This window comes from Phyllostomus discolor, chromosome 8 (assembly GCF_004126475.2).
Source record: "Phyllostomus discolor isolate MPI-MPIP mPhyDis1 chromosome 8, mPhyDis1.pri.v3, whole genome shotgun sequence".
NCBI lineage: Eukaryota > Metazoa > Chordata > Mammalia > Chiroptera > Phyllostomidae > Phyllostomus > Phyllostomus discolor.
Window position 1 is genome coordinate 34,512,071 of NC_040910.2, and position 24,380 is coordinate 34,536,450.

The following is a 24,380-nucleotide window of genomic DNA, read 5'->3' on the forward strand; positions in this document are numbered from 1 at the left end:
TCTCCACTTAAGTGTCACCGCCTCCCCGAGGCCTCCCCGGACTCCTGAAGCTGAACCAGCCCTCAGGGCGGTTCTACACACGGGCCCAGACACAACTAACTACCTACCGCGTCCAGCTGGTCCCCTCCTCATCATCTCTCAGGGCCTGCAGTTATTTACTCGTGTGTTTACATGTTTGTGGCTTCTGCCCCCCACCCTTGTCTTGACTATAAAGACTCTCAAGGGCAGGGGCTGCACATGCCTGTCCTGTCTGACTGGAAGAGCCCCTGGTGTGCCGGCTGGAACACGTGTGTAGGAAAGTTATTAGTACTACAGTTGCAAGGAGCCGGAGGTGCGCATGTTTTCCAAAGATTTCAATCTTATTTCCCATTTGGGGGAGAACGACTCTGAGGATTTTATCTTACAATACTTAGACATATCCTACCTAAACAAGTAAAAGACAGATGAGACATCACACAGTTTGTATTATTAGACTGTAGACTTTTATTAGAACAAGAACTTCTCATAGCTGTAAGCAACGCACTAGAATTGATTAAGCTGACTCCCATTTTCTCCGCCACAGGAGGGCCGCGCAGAGACAGAGAGAGCCCCTTGCCCATGGACAGGGTTAAAGAACAAAGCATTTTAGTGAATGATTCACTGAGGCTATAAATGTTTGCAAATTTTAAGGCACTGGTGGGTGCAGGGCATGTGAAGGGGACAGGGCTCGGGTGAAGGGTTTCCAGCACGCTCCGGCCAGCCGACAGCTGCCCCCTTCCTTCCCCAGCTGCCCCCTTCCTTCCCCAGCTGCCAGGGCGGGCTCCCAGACCAGAGAAAAGCCAGCAGAGCATATTTATTATCCTCATTCAGACCCCAAATGATCCAAAAAAATCTCACGGCTCCCCTCCCCCCACAACTAATTAGAAGATCAAGTCCATGTTATCAACCTGCCAGGGCATTCCGAGTGAATCACACCTCCGCACACGAGATTCTACGGAGGCCTTTGTACTGTGTGCGCTTCCAAAAGCCACTGGCGTGAGCTGCGAAAGAACTGCCCAGTGCATTCAAACTGTTTTTGCTGTGACTTCAAGGGCCAGGCACGTGGGGAGAAATTACTTTCTAATGCCCAGTGGACAGGACACTCCGGTGCCCCCGAGGCCGCAGTAGCCGTGGGGGTTCTTGCTCAGGTACTGCTGGTGGTAATCCTCCGCATAGTAGAACGTCTGTTCCCCCCGGATGTCGGTCGTGATCTGGCCGTAGCCATGCTTTGACAGAACCTGTGGAGAGAAAGGCACTGTCAGGACCCAATTCTGGGCAGAGGTGGTTCCCAGAAGGAGGCAACGGGGATGGGGGGCTAGGGGGAGGCCCACACAGGTGGCTGGGGATGTGCAGTGGGTCCTCGTTGGCTGGGTTTTGCCGCTTTCCAGCTGGGTTGTTCTGGGAAAGCTGTAATGCCCTTGATTTCCCAGGGGAAACAGCAGGGACACTTGGCTCCCGGCTGCCCGGGGAAGAATGGGTGCACTCAGCAGGGCTGCAGTGGGAGGGGGTGCAGGGGCACCACAGGACAGGGCAGGGAGGCTGCAGCACCATCCAGGGCTGCCCCCTCTGCCTCCAGCTCAGGGGTGGCCCCCTACCCACTCACAGGCAGTGCAGAGGGTCCCCTACACGCTCCCTGGGGTTCCAGCATCCAGGGACCCTGCCAGGACGCCCTGAGGAGCAAAAGGTCATCTGGGGTCTGGGCTTTGTGATTCCAGGCCCGGGCTCCTGAGGGGTGAGGTGAGTAGAGGACGGGCCTGAGGGCGCGTGTGGGCTCATCACCGCCCTCCGTGACCTACTTGAAGGCCTGGTGGCACCTGCTGCCAGGGAGAGAAACAGACACGTAAACACAGGTTGGGGGAGGAGAGCCGAGCTATTTGGGGCAGGAGACGGATTAAGAAACAGACACTGTTCCCCATGGATCTCAGTGCGTTTCCTTTCCCTTTTGGCTCTCAGCTGTGCCCTAATTCTTCCCTGTTCCAGGCTGCTGGCGGCGTTTGAGCACAAGGCTACAGAGACTCGGCCCCGGTTTCACTGGCTGCCCTCTGGACAGGGGTGCAAGGTGGGGCCGGGGACTTGTGTTTCCACGGGGACCTGACCCATCTCTGACTGCCCGTCGGTCCACGTGAGAGGACGTCCTCACTCACGCCTGCAGAGCATCAGGACCCCAGTCCTAATAGTCAGCATGAGTCACTGCCAAGGCTTTTCCCCCCGAGAACTTTCACCTTGTCCCCGAATCTGCACCCGGCCTCGGAGCCCGAACCAGAGGAACGGTGGATCTGGCCAGCAGGCTGGGATCTGTTGGGGGACGGGACCCTCGCCACGGCGGGTGGCTCAGACCCGGCGCTCAGAAGCAGCCAGTTCCCTCACGGGGGTTAGAAATAACAACGAGGCACCACTCTGATTTGAGTTTTGACACTTTCTGGTAAACCAGCAATTATGGAGGGCTCACCATATGCTGCACTCTGCACAAAGACTTCGCGGTGTTAATTTTAGCCCCACGACAGCCACCCAAAGGAAGCACTATTATTATCGTCTGTCTTTACCAGTGTGTGTCAGCGCGCGTGTCTCGTCCCGGCGTTCTCAGTGCGCCCGGGACGGCACAGGCTGGAAGCGAGCTGCCTGCCAGCAGCACTCGGGTGAGATGCCACCCGCAGGAGAGGCGCACGCAGCGGAACCTGGGGGCTGGGTCAGAGGAGAGGCCGCTGTTCTCCAGGTGCGGCTGTGAGGGTGCGCACCGGCGGGCTCAGGGAGCGGACCTGAGAGGGCCAGCTGCTCCCGAGGCCTGTCCACTCCCACGCTGTGGGCCATGAGAGCCAGCGGCAGTGATTTCTAGCAATTTCTGTAACTTCTTGACACCCTGACGTCCAGGGGTGCTCTCCCCTGACCTTCCCTCCAACAGCCTCTCTAACGATTCTGCAAGCACCACATTCCCTTTGTCAGGGCCTCCCGGCTTGGAGCGGCTCACTCGCTTTCCGTGTCCGTGACCAAACGCCGGCTGACACGGTGTTTGGTGCCAGCGTTGTCCTGAGGACAGAGGACCCCAGTGAGAGCGAGGGCCCGGGACAGGTCACTGCCCTGGTCACAGTCACAGTCAGGGGTGACCTCACTGGGAAGGAAGACGGAGGGCAGCACGCCCACTGGTCACCAGTATTTGCTGGGAAGAAACGCCGCCGCAGGGGGCGTGGGGACGCCAGGGGGCGTGGCAGTGCGGCACTCCAGCAAAGAGGGTAAGCGAGAGAGGTCTGGGGGTGTCCCCGCCGAGAGCGTGCGGACAGAAAACGAGGCCAGGCGGGGACTTAGAGCGCCTGGCCCCAGTTCAGAGAGCCAGGGAATGTTTCGGGCTGATTTAAGATCGTCTCTTACTTCTGTAGCTGTGTCCAGGTGCCAAATAGAAGGCTGGCCCCCGGGGGCTGTGGCTTACAAGTGGAGTCCACGCCCTCATTGGGTCTGAAGCCCAGCGACACCCTCCGCGGCGCGTCCACCCACACCAATGCAGGTGCGCCCACGGGCCGGGTGCCCTCCGAGGTGCTCTGCGGATGGTGACCAGAGTCTTCCGCACTCTGACGTGACAAGGGATGCTGACCTGGGAAGCCTCCCGGCTAGGCCACACTGCATGGGGGCTGCCTGCTGTTGAGGTCCTCCCCCTCCCCTGTCTCCGTCACCCTCCTGGCCAGGGCGGGCTCCCAGGTGCGCCCACCTCGTGCTCACGAGCCTCCTGCGGGCTCTGGCCCCTCTGAGGGCGACCTCCTCACACTGCCCGCGGGACTCCGCTTTCTCAGACGGCCGTCCTCCGTGCTCGAAGTAGGATGGCCTCCCAGAAACGCGTCTCCCCGAGGCAGGGAGGCCAGTGCCTGCGACACTGCTGCCCAGGCCCCCTCATGCCACCCCCCACCTCCTCCTCCAGTCCGGCTCTCCCTGGCCCCGTGCACCCAGCGGCCCAGAGGGGCAGCATTGCCCTGGGGAGCAGTGGTCAGGGAGGCGTGCGGTGGCGCCGGGGCAGTACCAGGCCTCTGCCACAAGATGGCACACAGTTCCCTTTTATTTGAGAGGAAAACACTAAACAACAGTGATAAAACCCCACGGAAACAGAGCGACGCGGCCCTCCTCCACCTCCCCGCGGCCTGGGACCTCCTGCACCGGTCTTGTCCAGGGGCAGGCTCGGGCTGGAGCCACCGGGCCTGCGGTCAGCATCGGCCCCTCCCTACCGGCCGGCCGGCCTCCAGGCTGAGGCCGCAGTTCAGCATGGCGTTGGTGGCTCTAAAACCGAGGGACGGAACAAAAATGCACAGAAGAAACTGGAGAGGAGAGAGGAGGGAGGAGGAAAATGAAAAATCCCATCTGGCCTCTATTTTCCCTTCTTCCCCACAGCCCGGCCCCCTGCGCTCTCGCTTGACAAGAGCCAGTCAGTCCCCTCCGCTGCCTCCCGGGGCCTGGGGTTCAGGCGCCACAGCGGCTGAGGCTGTGGGGGGCGGGGGTTGGGGCACCCCCGCCCTTTCCGTGGCGGTCAGTGCTGCAGTCGTCCTCCCTTCCCCTGCGTGCACCCTCCTCGCTGGTCAACCCCGAGGCCCAGCTCTGCCCAGCCCGTCTTTCACCTCCCCAGGCGCCAGGGCTGCCCCCGACCCCGCCGGCCCTCCCAGGCCCTCCCTCTGCTGGGCTCCTCAGGCCCAGGGCCCAAGACGGGCTCCCCAGGCCAAGCCCTCAGGGGCCTCGCTACCCCTCACTCTTCTCCCATTCCTACTGACTCCGAAACAACGAAAGCTTCTGGTTTGGGGCATGTTTTTTTCTAGCTGATTTTTAAAAATCCTCCGCTGAGGACATGTTTTCTTCATTTTAGAGAGAGACGGAGGAAGGGAGAGACAGAGACAGAGACATTGACACGAGGGAGAAATATCAACCAGTCACCTCCCGAATACACCCTGACCAGGACTTGAACCTGCATCCTTTTGGTGCATGCGATGACGCTCCAACCAACCCAGCCATCTGGCCAGGGCTCTTGCTGGTTTTTTAGAGGGTGTGCCACCTGGTTCAAGAAATTTCTGGAAGGTCACCTCACGGAATTGATGATGCTTTTCTCACAGACCCGTTCCTCACCCTTCTCTTAGATGGCCCCAGCAAGCCTCCTATGCCTTTATTCTCTGATCACTTTCTTTCCGGAAGCAGATTGTCTATCTGTACAATGGGCACAACACCTCACTCATTGTGCTCTTGTGAGAACCCAAGATACAGCATAAAAAGTGCACAGCATCCTGGCATATTGTAACCACACAGTAGCACTGCCTCCCTTCCCCACCAACGCCCGGGTGGAGGAGAGCCAGCCCACCCACCTGCCCTCCTCACACAGGCCTCCATCCACACCCCCACGCTCTCCCTGCTTCTGCAGCGTCAAAGCCGGTCTCTGTGGGGCAGGAAAAAGAGGTGAGGAGGTGGTCGCCAATAAGCTGGGGCAGAGCTCCCAGCCCCCCAGTGGGCACCTGCAGCCCCAGCCACTCCACCTGCCAAAGGGCCCAGGCCCCAGCCAGCCTTTCAGGTCTGCTGGCAAGAAACCTTTCTTTTAATAAAATTAATGACCGCGTGGCCGTTCTGCTTACTGCGACCTGCTAATAAGCTTATTATTAGCTGTGCTGAGCTTCCCAAGCGCCCACGTGTACTCAGCCTCCTGCATGTCAGTGATACCCTCTGTGTCACCCTGAGAAGGCACGGCGTGCGGTCCCAGCAGAGCAGGTGATGGTGGAGCGTCAGCAGGTAACATCAGGCATGTGTGAAGGCCGGGAGGCCAGCTCTCATGTTCGTCCCAAACTGCAGTGTCCCCAGAGAGTTTCCCAAAGTGTGTGACTCCCGTCCATGGGAGGCTTTGACTGACTGCAGAGTGGGAATCAGTATTCTTACTTCTCAGTGGAGGGCAGGGAAGCCCAGGGAGAGAGGAGGCTGCAGAGCCAGGACCAGAGGCCCCACCCCAGCTACTTCCATTGGTACTGTGAGACCCCTGTCCAGGGGGCCAGTTAAAGATGCTGCCTTTCCCTTAGAGGGGGAGGGCTTATTATGTCCAAACACCCCAGAGTTCTAGACATGGGTCACCCTAAATTTCTATCACACCTGTCCCCACCCCTGCTCACGTCCCTGGAATGCAAAATGTGTAACGTCTATTTCTCAGGTCATCTCATTGACTTTTTTTTATTGTGGTTGAATACACATAACTCTAAATTTTTCATCTTAACCATTTTCAGGGGTACAGTTCAGTAGTGTTAAGTACCTTCACATTGCTGTGCAACCACTCTCCAGAACTTCCAGCTTGCAAAACCAGAACTCTGTACCCATTAAGTAACAACTCTCCACTCCTCCGTCCCCGCAGCCCCTGGCAGCCCCCAGTCTATTTTCTGTGTCTACGAATCCGACCACTCTGGCTAGGTCATGTAAGTGGAACCACACAGTATTATTTTTCTGTGTCTGGCTCCTTTCAATGAGCATAATGTTCTCAAGGTTCATCTACATTGTGGCATATGCCAGAATGCCTATATGAACACCACATTTTACTCAGCCATTCATCCATCAGTGGACACTTGGGTTGAATCTCATTCCCTTTTTAGCTGTCAGATACATCTTGCCACATGACAAGCACACATCACAACAGTTACTTAGATAGGTACTTCATGTCGGTAGCTTCCTATTAGGATGCTAAGCTCCCCAAAGAAATGCAGAGTTCAACGCTGAAAAGACTTGCTCCAGAACCTGTGGTTCGGTTATTCTTTCTCCTGTCTCACCCGAACTGATCCCACGCACCAATGACTGCGTTACAATGGGGGGAAACAAACACTAAGGCCCACCTGAGGTCACCTGATAGGGCTGGGACGGACTGCTTCCTATCTATTCAGAGGAACAAATGCCCTCCAAACACCACATTCTGTGTGGATTTCCCAAGGACCACTGATGCCAACAGATGACAGAAGACCCACTCAAAGTGTCATAATGCACAGTCTGATTTTCAGTGCCAGGGTCCGTATCAAACTTGGAACGGATGTCAGGGGAGGAGTTGGCAGAGCCCCTCCGACAGGGAAGACGTGAGCCACAGGGTGCTTTTCCCTTTGTTATCTTCTCATTTCATCATGCCAGCAATCCGACAGGGGTGGGGTGTCATTATTCTGACTTTACCCAAAAGGAAAGTCAAAGAGGTTAAGAATTATGCTCAAATTCATGTGCCTGGAGCGTTCATGGTGGGTTTGGGGCAGGAATCCAGGTCTGTGGGGTTTGGATTTCATGCTCCTCCCCACACGCATGCTGTCCCTGGAACGTGGGAATGCAGGGTGGGTGAGACCCACGATGCCGACCCTCCTGCACTAACAGCGTGTCCAGTGCATGAAGGTTTATAGGAGCCCACCAAGCACCTCGTATTGGAATTCTGCAGAGCAGGGCAGGGAGGGAGAGAGAGGGTTGATTCTGGAGACACTGACACGTGTGCACATGTGTGTGGGAGAGGCGTGAGTGTGCACACTTGCAATGTATGTGTGCACAACTGCACTTGAGGCTGCTGTGTGTTAACTGTTGAACTCTCGCTGTGGATGGATTGACCTACAGACACTTTCCACTTTTTAGAAAATGTATCAGCAAAAGAAACTTGAATTTCTAACAGTGGTTCTTAACCTCTTGGTGGGGATCATAGAGTCCCTTGAGAATCCAGTAAACACTATGAACACTTCCCACATCAAGTCACAATGAAATACTTGCTTACGAGATTTTATGACCCTGCAAAGTCTATCCATGGGCTTTGGGACAGGAAGGGCCACCAAGCCCGAAGTTACCATGACAACTGCCCATTCCCCATTCATAGGGTTCTGGTACATAGGGCCTATCTCATGGGCAATGAACATTTTCAAGACGGATGACCTTAGTTCAACCACAGATCGAAGGCCCAATGAGAAATGGCTGTGTCGCCAGTGGGAGCGTCAGCAGGAAGGGAAAAGGTATCTTGTGTGCCAACCTCATCAGATTCTTACTTTTTAACGCCTCATCCTGTCCAGTCCAGGCTAACTCCGTCCCCTCCAGCCAGGGAAGGAATTTTTAGCCTTACCTTGGGTGTTGGGTTTTTAGATAGTTATTTTTCAAGTGTAAATATGTGTTTTCACTTTACTTTAGGATCACTTTTAACCAATATTTTAATGGTAAGACATTTGTTTCCTAGAACTGAAATCCAACTTCTGATGCTGAGCTCACATAAAACTGGGGTTTCACTTGTAAGAACTCAACAGGAAACTGCTGCCCAGGGGCCAGCCAGTCCTGCCTGAGAGAAAAAGGCTTGGGGCAGGGCCTCGGAGACAAGGAGGCTGTTGCTCACTACGCCCTCTGGTGGCAGCAGGGGCATGTACCAGGCATAGTCCACTCCTTGCTTGGTTCCTACTTTCCTGGGGTGAGCTGAGAGACCACTTCATTTCCTTCCAGACCTAATTGCATGGAATCCCATGCTACGTCTCTATCCTGAACGTGCACACACACCCCATTCAAGCTTAATAAGTTTAGCCAATGCCAGTGCCCAAGTCAGCAATTTCATTCCACTGGCAGCTTCTGGCTGACCAGATTGCCATCAATCAAAACTTCTGGGAAAGAAAGGACATAAGATGGCTGGCGTGGCTTTTAAAGAAAACCACTAGAAAGAAAAACAGCATCTATTCTGAGTTGAGCTGAGGCTCATGTGTATAGAGTTCAGGGTGGCACGAAACCACAAGTGCTCAGGGACCTCCAGGCTCTGGAACCACAGAATTTCCTTGTGAGTCAATCAGTGACTCGGCACAGCCATGGGCACAAATCAGGTGAGTGAAAGACCCTGGGACAACTCAGCAACACTGATAGGAATAGTGCTCAAAGGGGCCGAGGCCTTTACGAGGCCCAGTCAGAGCTGTGCTGACCCTTCACAGCTTTGTGGAACAGAGGGGGACAAAGCAGGAACAGAGGTGACACAATTAGATGTAATTTGGTCCATTTACAAAACCTGCTTATGCCCATGGTGTACTCTAGATGGAATGGCTTTGGCCTCTACTTATATGCTGTCCTTCCCCAGAGCAGTTCAATGCTTCCGTTACTTATTCTTTGGTGTCCCCCTCACCCTCCAGGTAAGTCACAAGTGTCTTCTGACCAGCAAGGATATTCTTCTTGATTTGCAACACAAAATGGTAGCTGCAAGCTGAGCTGTGTCTCTGCAGAGAAGGGGGAAGAGTTCAGTTTGTCCAAGAAGGATGCAAAGCTTTCCCCTTGTTCTTCAGAGTGTGGACAATGGGCCATCAGCTTGTTAGAAATGCAAGATCCGGTCCTTCCTCAGAGCTACTGAATCAGAATCTTTGTTTTAGAATCATTTCCAGGCAATCCGTGTACATGTTAGAATGTGGGAAACTCTGCTTGCAGACCAGCATGGCAGACTGTGTTAGTGGTCACCTACATCCCCTGCTGTCCCTGTAGAAGTCAGGTGGCCATGTGACTTGGTCTGGTCCACAGGCTGCGAGTGGAAGGGGCTGTATTTTTTCTGGGCGGGAGCTGTCCAGCACCAGTATGGGTTTCATACTTTCCTCCCGGCCACAGTGGCCAGCGCTGCTCTAGCTACCTCGGGCTCCATCGCCTTGGTCCTGGAGTGAAGGCAGTGACAATCCGCAGCAGTATCCTCACACAGAGTGGTCTCATTTCCTCTCCTGTAGTTCCCCGGTTTTCCCTGGTTTGGGTGTGATGCTGAAAGATCATGGGAGACGGGCACAGCTCAGTGTACTCTGGTCATGAGACTTCTATGCAGTAACTTTAACTCTCCACCACCACACTCAATCCACTAATTTCAGTCATCGTTGTGGGGCACAGGCCAAGCACCATGAACAGGGCTAGGAGGGCAGGGTGCTGGGTGCTGGAGAAAAACTTCCCTGAGTTAAAGGAATTGATGGTTTAAAGGGGGAGGCAGTATGATCAGGACGTGATGGCCTGAGGGTGCAGAGTGATAGTTAAAATGTGACAAAAATGGGAGCCACACCCACACATGGGGAGTGAAGACCACTGTCCGTTCATCCGGAGGTCAGAATTCAGCTAGAGGAGACAGGACAGACATGCACGTGCAAGACCAGAGTATTGGAGGTGCAAACAGAGTCCCCTGAGGCCACGGAGGAGGGAAAGACTAATCCAACTGGGAAGATGGGTCCCAAAGAAGGTGGATGTTGAACTGGGAATGTTATAAGTGGTGGTTGTGAGGACAGTGAGGGGCCTGTTCCAAGCACGTGCAGGGAGTAAGGGAGAAGAAGGAGAAAGGTAAGGAGGCACGTTTGAGGAGTGCTCAAGGTCCTGGAGAGGAAGGGTGGGGAAAGATGACAGGGCTCAGGCAGACAGTGGGAGAGGCCTTAGAAAGCATCAGGTTTCTGGTCTTGTCGTTTGCTCCCATGCAAGGTAACCCAGTTACACCCTTTCTGTTCACTCTCTGCCCTGTCACAGTGACATGCAAGAGTCCTTTGCAAGATTAAAGGAACCACTTGAGCCCAGGGACAGGGAACCACTTGAGCCCAGGGAAAGACACCTCTCGCCTGCGGTGGTGCCTTTCAGACCAGCTGAGCCAGGTGGAGAGGCTTAGTTATCATGCTTTACTTCCCCGTACTTTACAAATTCCAACATCATTTTGTGGGTGCAAGAAGAACAGGGCCCTTCCTTCTGCTCTGTTTCATGCCCTGAAAGGCAGAGCCCACCCAGACTGGGACGGAGACCCTATGTTGGAGCAGGAAAGGCCGCTCAGGGTTGTGCAGCTGGAAGGCTCCACCGCCCATCGGCTCTGGCTTCAGGGTGCTTCCTGCACCCACGAGGAGGGTCAGGTCCATCACACTTTCGGGGGCTGCTGGTTTCCCCGGATTTGATCTTTCCTTTGAGGACTGTAGTTTTGAAAAAGAATTCAAATGACTTTTCCTGTATACGAGCTTTCCTTCCATGGCTTTCAGTTTTACAGGAAATGGGTCTCTCTCCCCTACCCCTTTGTGTATCTCTGGGGGTCATAATCGGCTTTTTCATATCTGAAGTCAATTAACTTATTTCTCATATCTGAAATCAAAAAACATTAACTGTTTTTGTTATATCCTTTGCATTTCGTGTACAAAAGAACCCACTTGTCACTTTTCAGAGGAAGCCAAGGACACCGGCTCTCACCTTGGGGATGAAACGCAGGTTTCAACGAAAGGAACGCTCCTTCAATCCGAAAGGTTGAATAGAAAAGGGCTTAAAGCAAACGCCTGCGGCTTCGGGTCGGTGCCCTGACTTTGGCAAGCTAAAGGAACTCTTCTAACTTCCACTGTTTCTCCTTTACGCATGCGTTTCGGGGAGAGCTGCAGGGAAGAGGATTCACCCCGACTTGAACTGCAGGCCAAGTGGGCGACCGCCCTGACTGGCCCAGGACTAGGGCGCGCTCAGGGCGCGGCCCTGTCGGCGGTGCTCAAACGAGGGCCGTGGGGTCCTGGGCACCGTCCTCACCGTCTGTCCCTGGGCGGCCCCTGGGCCTCGCCTTCCTCCACTGTGAAAGGGGGAGGCGAGGCCGCCCTGCTGAACAGGTCCTCTTTGAGGCTTGTATTCCAGGGCCTTTTTCAACTGTGCTGCTTTTTTTCCTTTCAGATAACTTTTACTGAGTATTTCTCACACCATAAAATGACAAGCTTACAGGGCGGTGGCTTTGAGCACAGTCTCAGAGTTGGGCGAACTTCACCACGTCTTCTCGTTTCTGCTCCTCAGACTGAACGACCTCAAACAACTTCCCTTCCCTCGCTCATTCCTCCTTCTGCCAACACGGCCCCTGCGCTGAGGGTTCCCTACGTGACTGTGCCTTCGGATTTCTAATATTCAGTTCTGCTTAGTCCAGAATTTCTATTTCATTCTTCTTAAAAAATAATTTCTATCTCCTTGTTGATGATTTTCATTTGGCGAGACACTGTTCTCACTTTTTCTTTAATTTTTTAGACATGGTTTCCTTTAGTTCTTTCAGCATACTTACAATAGCTGAAAGTCTTTGTCTAGTAAGTTTTACTTTCATGTTTCTTTGTCTCGTGACTTTTTTCTTGAAAACTAGGCATTTTAAATAGTATCGAGTAAATCTGAAAATCGGTCTGTTACTGTTGTGGCCGCTGCCCATTACTTAGTGGCGTTCTCGGACGAACTCTGCGGGGCTCCTTCTCCCCTGCACGCGTGGGCACTGGAGGCTCTGCCCGGCCAGCACACAGCCAGCCACTGGCTGGGCGAGGGTCCCGTCAGTGCCGTGAGGCAACGCCTTCCGCCCTGTGGCCCCGGGCGTGTGTTGGAGCAAACGCAGCTTTATCGCTGGAGCAGCTTTGAGCTCTGCCTCATCCTTCTCTCCTTGCTCGCACAGGGCCTCCAGGCCTGCCGGAGGTGAGAGATTAGGGCCTGCCCAGGTGCATACATCCCTAGCTTGGACAGCCATTCGCCAGCTGAAGGACATTTGGGTTGCTCCCAGTTTGCAGCTATCATGAATAAAGCTGTTTAGAAAGACTCGGGTAGAGCTTTCTGTGTGAACATAAGCCTTAGTTCTCTTAGGTAAAAACTAGGAGTGGGGTGGCTGGGTCACATGGCAAATGCAAAGTAAGAGATTAAACTTGACAAGACATTTCCAAAGGGTTTCCCAAACTGTGCGCCGTGCCGCACTCCCCCACGCGTCGGGGCGCCCCCGCTGCTCCGCACACCGGTCACGATCTCTGACTCAGCCATTCCCACTCGCGAGAGGCAGGCAGTCCTTCAGTGGGGCGGTAATACACACTTTCCTGGTGACTAATACTGTGGAGCATCTTTCCATGCTCTTGTTTGACTTCTAGATACCTTCTTTGGTGGAGTGTTTGTTCAAATCTTTTCCCTATTTCTAAATTAGTTTGTTTGTTGTTATTGTTGAGTTTTGACAATTCTTTATAGACTCCACAGCTGTATTTTGATTTCAAATGCTAAACCTCTGCCCAGAGACACTGGTGTTGAGCATCTTGGCTCTATACCTGTAACGTAACGTTTTGTATTTTACACTGCATATAATATCTTTATATGTCCACACATACAGCTCCGTAAGCAATTGTCTTTTACAGTTCCAGACAGGAAGCACTTAATGTGCCCCCACTGCAGCGTGGCAGAAGGTACCAGGGAACCAGAACCGAAGAGCCCGTGGGTCCTGCAGCTGAGGAACTTTCAATTGTGAGAAATGTGGCTTTAACTCGGATTAAATTAAGAGATATGTAAGAACGACTGCATGTAACACACCAGCTTTTTGTGCACAGGATTATTTGCTCAAACACATGGTTGAAACGTGCTCATGATGACTGTATAAAGGCCATTCATTATCATTAGTAAATCACTTCTTTACTCATAAAAACATCCCTCGATACAACTAAAGGTGCACATACTCTGAAAGAGGGCAGCTCGCCCAAAGACTCCTGCTACAGTGTTAAATGGGTGCTCCTGTACTCTGAGCTCACGCAACGCGATGAAAGACAATCACATTCTCTTCAAATGCGGAGTACCACGGCTCTGTACACATCCCGGCACACACCTCCGGCCCGCCCAGCACCGGGGTCTGCGGACAGCTCCGCGGAGGTGCGCTTCACCGCCGCGTGACCTGCAGCACGGCGGGGAGAACCTTCCGGAACACAGCGAGGATCAACTGCCGGCCACGACTTAAAAGGCAGTTTCAGTTTCTTCAAATTCTCTTACACTGAGTTTAAAAAATGAGATTTAGCATCGTTACAGTTTTTTTATTCGCCCATTAAGACAAGAGAAGTTGTGCTTATTCCAACGTTAAGAAATGCAGGCCTTCCTCATGGCTCCCTGCACTGGAGTCTGCCCGTCTGCCCGCCGCCCACAGCTGCCCCGCAGCCGGCCTTCGCGCAGAGCTTCTCCCCGGGCGGGGATGGGTGTAGCCTCACGTAGCCTTGTCTAGGGCTGAGAGTTAAATGACTGGAAATTTTTATATTATTATTATTATCGAAGGAAACAAAAAATGGGACTACAAAATAAAATGTAAGCTCTATGAGAACATTCATTTAAGATATATTTTGCCATACAGCTTTAGCTTCCAGCCTCCCACAGTAACGAATGTATAATGATGTGAAATAACGAAAGAAAAGCAGCTTCTGTTCCTTTGCTCCGAAGCTTTAAGCCGGCACCGTGTGAGCAAACGGAGCGCGGCCACCGAGGCCTGCTCCCGGCAACCCTGCCAGTGCGCCCGCTCTGCCGCGGGTGGCCGGCGGGCACTGCCTGCCGGGTCCGGGGTCCTGGCGGCGCCACCTCCCCTCCTCAGCGACATCCCTGGGGGACTCGCCTCCGTGGCTGTTCTAACTAACTGCTGGTGGAACAACAGAGGGAACAGTAAAACCCGCGTGGAGACAGGATGCTGGGGGGCCTGGATTAGTGAACACTCCATCGGGGCCGGCCAAGCTTCTGAGCAATGAAGTACACTCGGGATTTTTCTGGGGAAGAAAGGAAGGCAGGGAAGGAGGGAGGGAGGGGGAAATGGGGAAATAAAAAAAGAAAGAATCCAAAACTGGCTATCGGTGCTCTTTGCCAAGGCATAATTTCAAGTTTCCTTCAAGGCTCGGAACCCTTGGAAGAACTGGAACTCTCTCAAGAGATGGCGGGAACAAGAGCTAATTTCACAGCTTCGATCTGAGAACACAATACAACTGGCATGGTGACCAGTTAAGGCAGTCTAAGTCCATGTTAACTGGAGCTAAGGCGGTGGCACTATATATTTAAAGCAGCACTTCGTGGCTCTGAGGAGCAAACGTTCCTCACGCTATCCCCAGGGGTTCTCAAGTCCGTCACGCTGGTACAGATGGAGGCGGCGGGAGGGGTCCGAGTTCTGCCCCTGGTTCCGCCAGACCGCACGGCCTCGGGGCGTGGGCTTCTCCTCCGTGAAATGGGGATGAGAGACCTCCCTCTCAGCACTGTTCCAAGGGAGAGGGGAGAGCACCCACGCAGAGCAGTGCATTCCGTTTCAGAAGCACTGCTCGTCCGGTGTTCGTTATTTTTGAAGATGTCAGGGTCTTCCTGCGCCCTCAGAATGTCACACTGGGGGACTTGAGGTGGCAGGGGTTACTCCCAGAGAAGGCGGGGAGACTGAGGCTCACCAGCTGGACCCTCATATCACCCTTCCTTGGTTTCCCCAGCACGCCCAGTTGTTCACATCACACAGGGCTTCGGTGCTTTGAAGACACAGGCTGTGGACCGGACCTCCCTCACCAGAGTGCAGGTGGCCCGTGGCCCAGCTCTCGGCCCCCACACACAAGTCCCGAGTGTCACAGGCTGCACAGCATGGAGGGGACTGGCAGTGCCATCGAGGAGAACCAAGATACAGGTCTCAGAGGATAACTTTTTTCCCTTTGATTTTCTTCATGAAGAAATACCTTGATCATTGTCTATTAAGACCTCAGTAAAAATCTGTGTCCCTGGAAGACCAGGAGGGGTGGGGATGGAGAGGAGCGGAGAGCTGGCCTTTCCTGAGTGCTTGCTTACTCTGTGCCGGGCACCGTCCCGAATGCATTAACCTACGTGAAGCTCCTGACAGACCCCCTGATGAAAGATTCATGGCTATTTCCATTTCTGTAACAAGGACACTCAGCACAGAGAAGAGGGGTGCCAGGGTTTGAACCCAGGCAGTTCAAAGCTGCCTTTTTAACCTGAAAGTATTTTATGTCCTCTGTGTGACAATATACCTGGCCCATGGCAGGTAATTCACTCACATTATCCATTTTCAATATGATAAAAGAGATTAACTTCATCTAAACACTTGGATGTTTCAATTACATATTCCCCTTTGAATATCACTATAAAGAAGTAAAATAAGACTGGTCCAAGTTAATGATGCTGACAGCCTTGGTTTTTATACTTCCCCCACCTCCCCTAAAGAGGTATGGTCGTTTGTCTCTGGCTTTGGTTCCTGTCAGTACCCTGGTTCCCTGTTTGGGACGACACAGGCTTCCTGCCTGTGCTCCTGACCTCATGGTTACTCTTGAAACACAATCAGAACTTGGAGTAGAAACTGTCGGCCTATCCACTGCTTTTTATTGAAAGTCTAAGAAGTTCAATATCCATTGGTTCTCTTTGCGTTCTAACAATCCACCCAGAGAATCTTTGCATTGCCAGAGTAGCTCCAAGACTGAAGTGATCCTGGACAAAATTCTCAGAGCTGCCAGCTGATCAGGATTCAGACTGCAGTCACTCTAGGATGCAGAATGGGCATTCAAATACACACATACAGAGCAAATAAGAAACGTAATAACAACGCAAACTATATTCCGGGTGCTGCGCTGTTCAGCCCAATGCTGACTCGGACTCCAGATTTTGTGGGTCCAAACCCCTTCCCTCTACCTGCTCACCGAAACCTGCTGCTTACCCTCCCCCCTCTCAGCCCCCTGCCCCGCCCCCAAGCTGCAGGCTTGGCACATCCAACATTGGAGCCATTCATCTTCTTCCTCTACTCCTGCCCCTTCTTGGTACACAGCATCATCAGCCATGTATCCCCCAAACTATACACCTCATTGCTATTGTCAACCCTCTCCTGTCTCAGGGCTCATAACAAATCACATTTGTCAAGTAAATCATGACACTGCATCCTGAATAGTACACGAACCAGGCCCACCCTTGCTCATGCTTCCCAGACTCAGCCATCACCAGCCTTTGCCTTGGCCGTTGCCACAACCCTCCATCTGGTCTTGCTGACTCGTTTATTTCATGGCCCTAAAATCTATCCCTGACCCTGACCATGGACCAAGGGAGGGCTGATGAAAGGCTGCCTGTGAGAGTGTGGGGGTGTTCCATCACCTTTACATGGTGAAATATATGTCTTGTTTATCACATTCACAAATGACACAAAGAAAATGTCACATCTGACAAGGCGAGACCCAAGGCCATCCTCAGCAAGCATCTCACCTTGGCTCCCTGAACTGGATATATTTCAAGGAATTCTCAGCTGGCCATGAAAGTGGATCCAAACAAGATGTTGCAAAGAGATAAAGAAACCCCAGCGCGCTTCAAAGACATCAAAGGAACGAGCACAGAGCATGGGAGACAGAGGTCACCTGTGAAAAAAAATAACAATTTTTGTGTTTGGAAGTAGGCTGTCAGCTTCATTTCCGCCAAGAAGGCAAAGTGGATGTCTTGAAGGTGAGTAGGCAGTGTATGGTGGCTGACATGGTGGAGAGAACGCCAACACGCCCTGGGCCTTGCTGCCCATAGCTGCTGACTGATGTTCCGAAGCAAGTTCTAGACTGCCTGCTCCCGGGCATCCACTGTGCTGTGTCTCCCCTGGCAGGACACCCCACTGACATGCATGACCTTGGCCAAGTCAGCTAACCTCCCTGGACTTCAACTTCCTCCTCTCTAAAATTAAAATGACAAATTACCTCGGAGCAGTGTTTGTTGAAAGCTCACAAAACACTCTTTAAAAGGCCATCATTCTCATTTTCCAGATGACCAACACAGGCTCAGAGAGGCTAAGTAACTTTCCCGAGGTCACAGAGCTGCCAAGTTGCCCTGGCATACTTGGCCTGCCTGTCGCACATTCTCTCAGCCTCTCTGGCTGAGCACAAACACCCCCAGTCCTTCCTGGCCAACTCAAGCGGATGTGTCTGGATTCTAGTTCTGTCCTGGCCCACAGGCGCCAGGCTGTGCCTGTCACTACGAGAAATCAGATACAAGGACAGCCATCACCACTTCTCCTCCACACTGGGAAAGAGCAGAAAACATGGCACTTGGTTCCTGTGGTCATGTTCTGGTCCTATTTAGCTCACTAGACACGCACCCACTGCAGAGGGTCTTACCCACAGCCCCCTGCCCCTCTCAACCCATCGTCATGTGTGCATGTGTGAGTGTGCATGTGTGCCTGTGTGTATGCCTGTGTTCACCTGTGTGCATCTTCCCTCAGAGTTCGCCCTGCCACTCCACCCCCTGCGCACGTTTACTCCAATGCTCTGATCACCACTGGGTGGTGGAGCCCGCTCCCAGGCACTTATGGATGTTGGGCCCTAATGGTGTCCAAGTTCCAGGGAAAGAACAGTGACAGCTGAGGAGTCAGAGTAAAAAGAAGAAAAAAACGTGGGGCGTGGAACACACATTTTTATTCCCTCTCCCTCTTTGAGAATCTGGCACGAAGAGCTCACCTCCTTCCTGCCAGGGATCGAACAGGAGCGACTTGGCAACAGTCTCAAGCCAGATGTCACCCTCATCTGGTTGCCTTGGCTGCTGAGTTGTGCAGCGTGAGCAGCCCAAACACGGCTCGGGTGGGGCTCCTGTGTGGCTGCGAGTGCCAAGCTGGCGACAGTCCCCTCAACACCCGATCTTCTGGGGGTGGGAGGATGGGCCAGGTCAGGAGCAGGGTCAGCGGGGGCAAAGGGGCTTCCTGGAAGGGCCTGCCTGCTTGGTCCATCCTCTCTCCCAGGGGTGAGCCGGAGACCCCAGTTCCCCTGGCACGGGGGGCACAGCCACATCTGAGTATTTTACGAAGACAAGGCTCCCAGTGCATTTGGGATCCAGTCCACAGCGAAGCAGCCCCTGCTCCCCAGGGTCTCTGCATCCAGTGTGTGCCAGGCCGCGCTCAGGGAAGCAGATGGTGGGAGCAGAGCGAGGTGCCGCCTCTGCATCTGGAGCCCTGTGACCTTGGCCCACCGCAGCGGGGCCTTCACGGCCTTCAACCAGGCCACCCCACAGCTGTCGTGATGCACTCGGGGGACAGCCACGCTCCTGGGCAGACACCACCGAGGAGATACACAGTCTCAGGGCAGAGGACGCAGAGAGCTGTGCCTGGGAGCAGGAACGCACCCCATTCACAGTCTGGTGGCCACATACTGAAGGGTCTCAGACCACGGGGAATGGCCCGGGGGACCAAGCATGTCCGCTGGAACGAACCCCCGGCATCACCTGAAACCCAAGGCAGGCGCCTGCACCCCGAAGCCGAGTGTCCCGATGTGCGTTTGCAGGCACATTGGTGTGTGTGATGGGAGGGCAGTGTGTGGCACAACCTGCCAACAAGCCCATTTCGGTCACCATCTGCCGTGGAGAGCCCGAGCACCTGTCGCAAACAGCTGCTGATGGCAGAGCATAGGTGAGGGAGGGGGAGGCAGCCCCACCCTGGGGCTGGCCTATTGCAGGGAGCGTGGGGCCTGTCCCCACAGGAATGCCAACTGTTCACTCTGAAGCCCGTCCCACTAAGGAGGGACGTGATGAAGTCCTGGCTGCTCGGGCCCTTCCTCGATGGAAGAGCGGGAAGAACCGCACTGTCCTCGCCTCCCGGTACCAGGCACGAGAGTTGCTCGTCACAGGAGCTGAGGAGGAACACACTCGGGATTCCCAGCCAAGAAGAGAAGAATTCCAGGGCACCTCCTCTCTGGAGGGGGAGCCCAGACACTCCCCAGGTGAGCCCCCCGCCTCGCCATCTGTGCAGGAAGAACCGGAAGACCCCATTTTCTTGGCCTTGCTAGGAACGAGACACCCCATCTGTGTCAGTGCATGAGGTGGGGGGTTGACACGAACACCAGAGGGTGACACGCCTCAGGGCTGGGCCCTCCGAAGCACTTCCTTTTAGGTAAACGAGTTTACTTCACTACGACACAATAACAACCTTGAATAGTGCAATAACTTTTAATGAAAAAACTTCCTCGAGTGAGGTATGTACTTCCTTGCCCAGCGTGTTTTCAAGTAACTGTCACGTATTCGATTCTCATTAGCTGTACTTTATTTTACTACCTTATGTTTTTAATCCTGACAGGAATCCCAGGTGAGAGCTTCAGCTTTCATCCCCACGCACCGCATTGGAGGATGAAGGCTCACGGAGGTAATTGGACTTTCCAGGCACACCCGGCTGGTAAGGCAAAGCTGGGGCTCCCACCCAGCCTGCCTGCCTCCAGCCCCTGAACTTGGGACCGGTCGGCCGTGCTCCTGCTGCCTCCCAACTGCATCCCCCAAGCCATTTCAACTGCGTGAGGACTTTATGGACACCCACGATTGTGCAAAGCACACACACACTGGGCCTCAGTGGGCCACACGAGGCACACGCTGTGGGCTCTTTTGGAAAGCTTTTCTGCAGAGAGCCGCCTGACAGCCTTTCTTGTGAGTGTCAAAGCCAACCCAAAGGTCCCCTTCCCCAGAGAGCACTTCGGGAGCCGCACCCGAAGTCCTCATCGCCAGGCTCACTAAGCCCCCACCGGGCTCCCATGTCCCAGCGCTGTCCAGTCGACCTTGGGGCTGAGCCAGCCCCGTACCCACGGAGCCCTTCCCCTGGCTGCAGGCCCTGGGCAGGCAGGGGCCACCATCCCCACTTCCAGCAGGTGCACCCCAAATCTGCTGGATCACGTGAGATATCACGCCTACCCTCTTGCACAGCGCTAGGGGACTTGTGTGTGTGTGCTGGCTGGGTGGCTGTCATCCTGGGATGTCCCTCAGGGAGGCACCTTGGTTCTGGAATCTCCCTATCTGCTTTTCCCTCTCAGCTGGTGTTTCTTTCCCCTCCGTTGGCCAAACATCCAGAAGCTTCACTGGTGCCTTGAGAAGGCCTCCTGAAACCAGTCCGGAGACATTTTAGTCTGTGGCTTCTACTTGCGGAGGTTGGTGAACAAGAAGCTCGAGCCTCATATGTGCGTGTGTGTGACTGATGCGAGCACCACGCAGGGTGGAGTGACCTGACTTCAGTGCAGGCACTTGGTGACGTAACTTTCAGTTGCTCAGAAGCTCTCTTCTGGTTTTCAGGCAGTTGAAACCACTCTGTTACTTGGGACAGACGTGCTCTGGCCATGGGTTCAGTGGCCAAGGATGTGGTGGGCACGGCGCCCACTCTTTGCTTCTCAGAGATAAACTCCTCCGAATAGGTCCCCCAGGCTCCTTCCCAAGTTTCGGTTCTTGGGGACATGTCTCTAGAGTAGGAGTCACTGGAGCATGCGGTGATTCCACCTTTAGCTTTTTGAGAACCTGCCACACTGTTTTCCGTGGTGCAGCAGTGTTTTCCATTCTTTGGAAAATATCCATCCTAATGGGTATAAAGTCGTATCTCGTTGTGGCTTTGATTTGGATTTCCTGATGCCTAACAATATTGGGCATCTTTTCACGTGCTTATTGGCCGTTGCACATCTTCTTTGGAGAAATGTCTAGACAAGTTCTTTGCCCATTTTTTTAATTGACTGTTTTATTGTTATTGAGTTGTAGAAGTTCTTTTTATATTCTGAATATAAATTCCTTATCAGACATATAATTTGCAAATATTCTCTTCCATTCTGTGGGTTGCCTTTTCACTCCCTCATTAGTGTTTTTTGATGCACAGAAGTTTTGATGAAGTCTAATTTATTTTTCTTTTGCTGCCCGTGCGTTTCACATTGTATCCAAAGAACCACTGCCGATCTACTGTGGATCTGCATGAACTCGGCTGCAAACCCAGTGAAGATTTTCTTCTACATTTTCTTTTAAGAGTCTTACAGTTCTAGCATTTAAGTTTAGGTCTTTAATTCATTTTGAGTTATTTTTTTATATATGTGGTATAAAGTAAGGGTCCGACTTCATTCTTCTGCACTTATATTCAGTCACAGAACTGCATATCCACTTCCACCAGCACCCTTTGTTCCAAGACTGACTTTTCTCCCATTGAACAGTCTTGGCACTGTTGTCAAAAACCCATTGACCGTCTATGTTAGGGTCCAGCCTTCCTTTCTAACACTGCCTCTCTCTTTCTGCCACTGCCTTGTGGCACAACCTGCCCTTAGCAGGTAACTTCCCCAAAAGGCTGGCAGCTGCCCATCCCCTGCATCCCCCAGCGAGATCATCATGGCCTCTCGTTAGCACCCCAAAAGGCAGGTTCACTATTCAGAGTCCACACAGGTCACCATAATTCTCTTTCTGTTCCCCCGCACCTGTCCCCACTCCTGCCTTCCCTCTCGCAGTCCCAGCAGCAGCCGCACGGGGGAAAGCCAGATGTCATTCTTAGCGCCAGCCCTCATTCAGTCCTTACTCGTAACCACTGCCCCCCATACACAGAGACTGGAGAGGGCATGGGCCATGGAGCCCCGCACCTCACTTTTTCCTGTACTCTACTTCTTCCTCCCATGCTCTCCACCACGGCCTTAGTCCAGTGTCTCATTCATCATTTTTTTTTATCTTTAACCCATTTCCTGCCCCTAAGTCCACCCAGCTCCAGCCCAGTCTCCACAGGTACTCCAGAGTGAGTTTGTAACACACCGATCTGACCCTGGCTCTATTGCTTAGTTCCTCAAAGATTCCCCATTCCCAGGAGCACAGTCTACCCTCCCTATTCCCGCAACACCTTCGATACACTGAAACTGCTTTTGGTCCCAAAATAATCGATTGTGACCATTGTTCTTTCGTACGTTCCTCTCCTCTGGTCAGGAAAGCCCCCACTCCCTGTGGTCCACAGTACTGTCCCAAAGCAGCTCGTCCTTCTCCTCCTTTGTGACAGGTCTGGATGGCCCCCTCGAGACCACCTGTGGCAGAACAGGTTGTCCCTTCCTACCTGCTGCATTGTGTATCCTTTGTAACTTACTAGTAACAACAATGATAGGAATGCTACTGCCACCACCACGTCCATGGGTATTTGGTACTCATCCATTTCCCGGCCCACTCTTCCCCCAGAAAGTGAGAGATCTGAGCACAGGGCATGCCCTCAGTTCATCTCTGCAGCCCCAGCACGGTATCCGGCATCCAGCAGGGGTTAATGTGCATTTGCTAAATAAAGGAATGACTTTAAGCCCCTACTTGAAGTTTTTCAGCCCTTGGAAAATTCCACAGCTTGGGCAGCTGTTCATGTCCTCTGTGCAAACAGGCAGCTTATCAATCCAAAGGCTGGCAGCAGATCTGCTGAGCTGAACTCAGTGCTCGGGCTTTTTCCCAGAACTGTCCCTCCGCTCGAACAGAAGCCGCACCTGACGCTCCCGATAGCAGCTCCTGCCAGGGAGCCCGGAAGGGCTCCGCGCAGCCCCACCATTTCTCCTGCTATTTTAAAAGCGAACTCAGAAGCAAGGGGGATATTTTTTGCCCTTAAAAGCAAGATAACTCCTTTGACATAATAAGGTTAAAAAAGAAAGGAAAGCCTGGTACTGCTTTTCCTTTCAGCTGGAATGAAAAAAAAAACCCACAAAACAAAAACTCCCCAGTCTCCCAGTTCCAGCTGGCAGACCACTGGACTCGCAGCTTCCGAGAAGAAGGGGAGCAGAGAGATCAGCCCTCCGCAGCTGGGAACTTATTTTTGGCTGAACATCTGGTGGAGGAGTTGCTGGCACCGGGCAGCGCCTCCCCCACGCAGCGTGCAGGGACCGACAGGACCCGGGCAGAACGCCCCTGGCGAGGCCGGGCACCCTCCTCTGCCACTGTCAGTGCCGAGTCTGACTCTCTCAGGGCCAAGGCCACCCCCCAGGTCAAGGACCTGCTGAGGGACCCCTCAAGGAGGAAAGCCTGCTCAGCCCATCAGACAGGACGCTCCAGGGGACCCTCCCTGCTGCCCTCGAAGGACGCTGTCTTTTGGAAAAGGGGGAAAGGTGTGTCCTGCTCTAAACCTGAGACGAAGACCTGCAGGTGGAATCCCCCAGAGGCAGGATCTAGCCATTTCATCCCATGGAAGACTCCTCTCCTCAGAGGTCTCTGGTGGTGGGTGGACTGCTTCAGACCTGGTCAGACCCACGCTGGCTGGCTGACCGTTTGCCAGGAATTTATTAGAGGCAGCCCTGGATGGAGTGAAAAGAAAACTTAGCTTCTTAAAGTTGGGAAGGCCAGTGCAGACCGGTTAGGAGGGGGTGAAAGCTGTCGCCATGGACCTGCAACAGGATGGCAGATGCCAAAATGTTAATAGACTCCAAGGTGGGTTTTTAGGTTAAATCACAAATTTGTTGATTTGCTCTGATTAAAGCCACAGAGTAATTGCCAATCTTCTTACTTTGTGCTGAATCCACACAACCTTTTATAATGTTGATATTATAACTCAAGTTCAAGGCTTTCCACGTTGACACAAGAGAGAACAGAGGGCCTCTACCCACTTCTCTCCTTCACCAAGCTGTCATAACAGGCTCACTTCTTTACTTCTGCCTTTCTCTTTTTTTAGTAATTTAGAACAACAAGAATAAAAAGTCCTAAAGACCATGAGAGAACAGAATGTTCTTCAAAGAAAGCGTTTTCTTTTATATTCAATCCAGATATCCAGCACTCCAAAAACATCTCATGTTCAATGTGGAATATTTTTTTCTGTGGAAATCTAAAGCAAGAAAACATGAAGTGGTAAAAGAAAAAAAGAACTTTCATTTGTGCAGAGCCTTCAAGTTCAAAGTCAGAGATCACGATCTATCATGTGTCCGGTGCTGCCTTAGCTCCCATCACGGATGAGGAAGAAGATGCGGCCC

The 24,380-nt window shown here is 53.1% G+C and overlaps 1 protein-coding gene across 4 annotated transcripts in view; it reads right to left on the reverse strand.

The window, feature by feature from the left end:
- Positions 1-463: 463 nt before the first annotated feature.
- MSRA (methionine sulfoxide reductase A) overlaps positions 464-24,380 on the reverse strand; it is a 337,717-nt gene continuing 313,800 nt past the window's right edge. For all 4 annotated transcript variants that reach the window (XM_028520342.2, XM_036032022.1, XM_036032023.1 and 1 more), the window contains one exon: positions 464-1,256. In XM_028520342.2, coding sequence (XP_028376143.1) covers positions 1,092-1,256 — 165 coding nt within the window. In that variant the 3' untranslated portion in view covers positions 464-1,091. The remainder of the gene's footprint in view (positions 1,257-24,380) is intronic.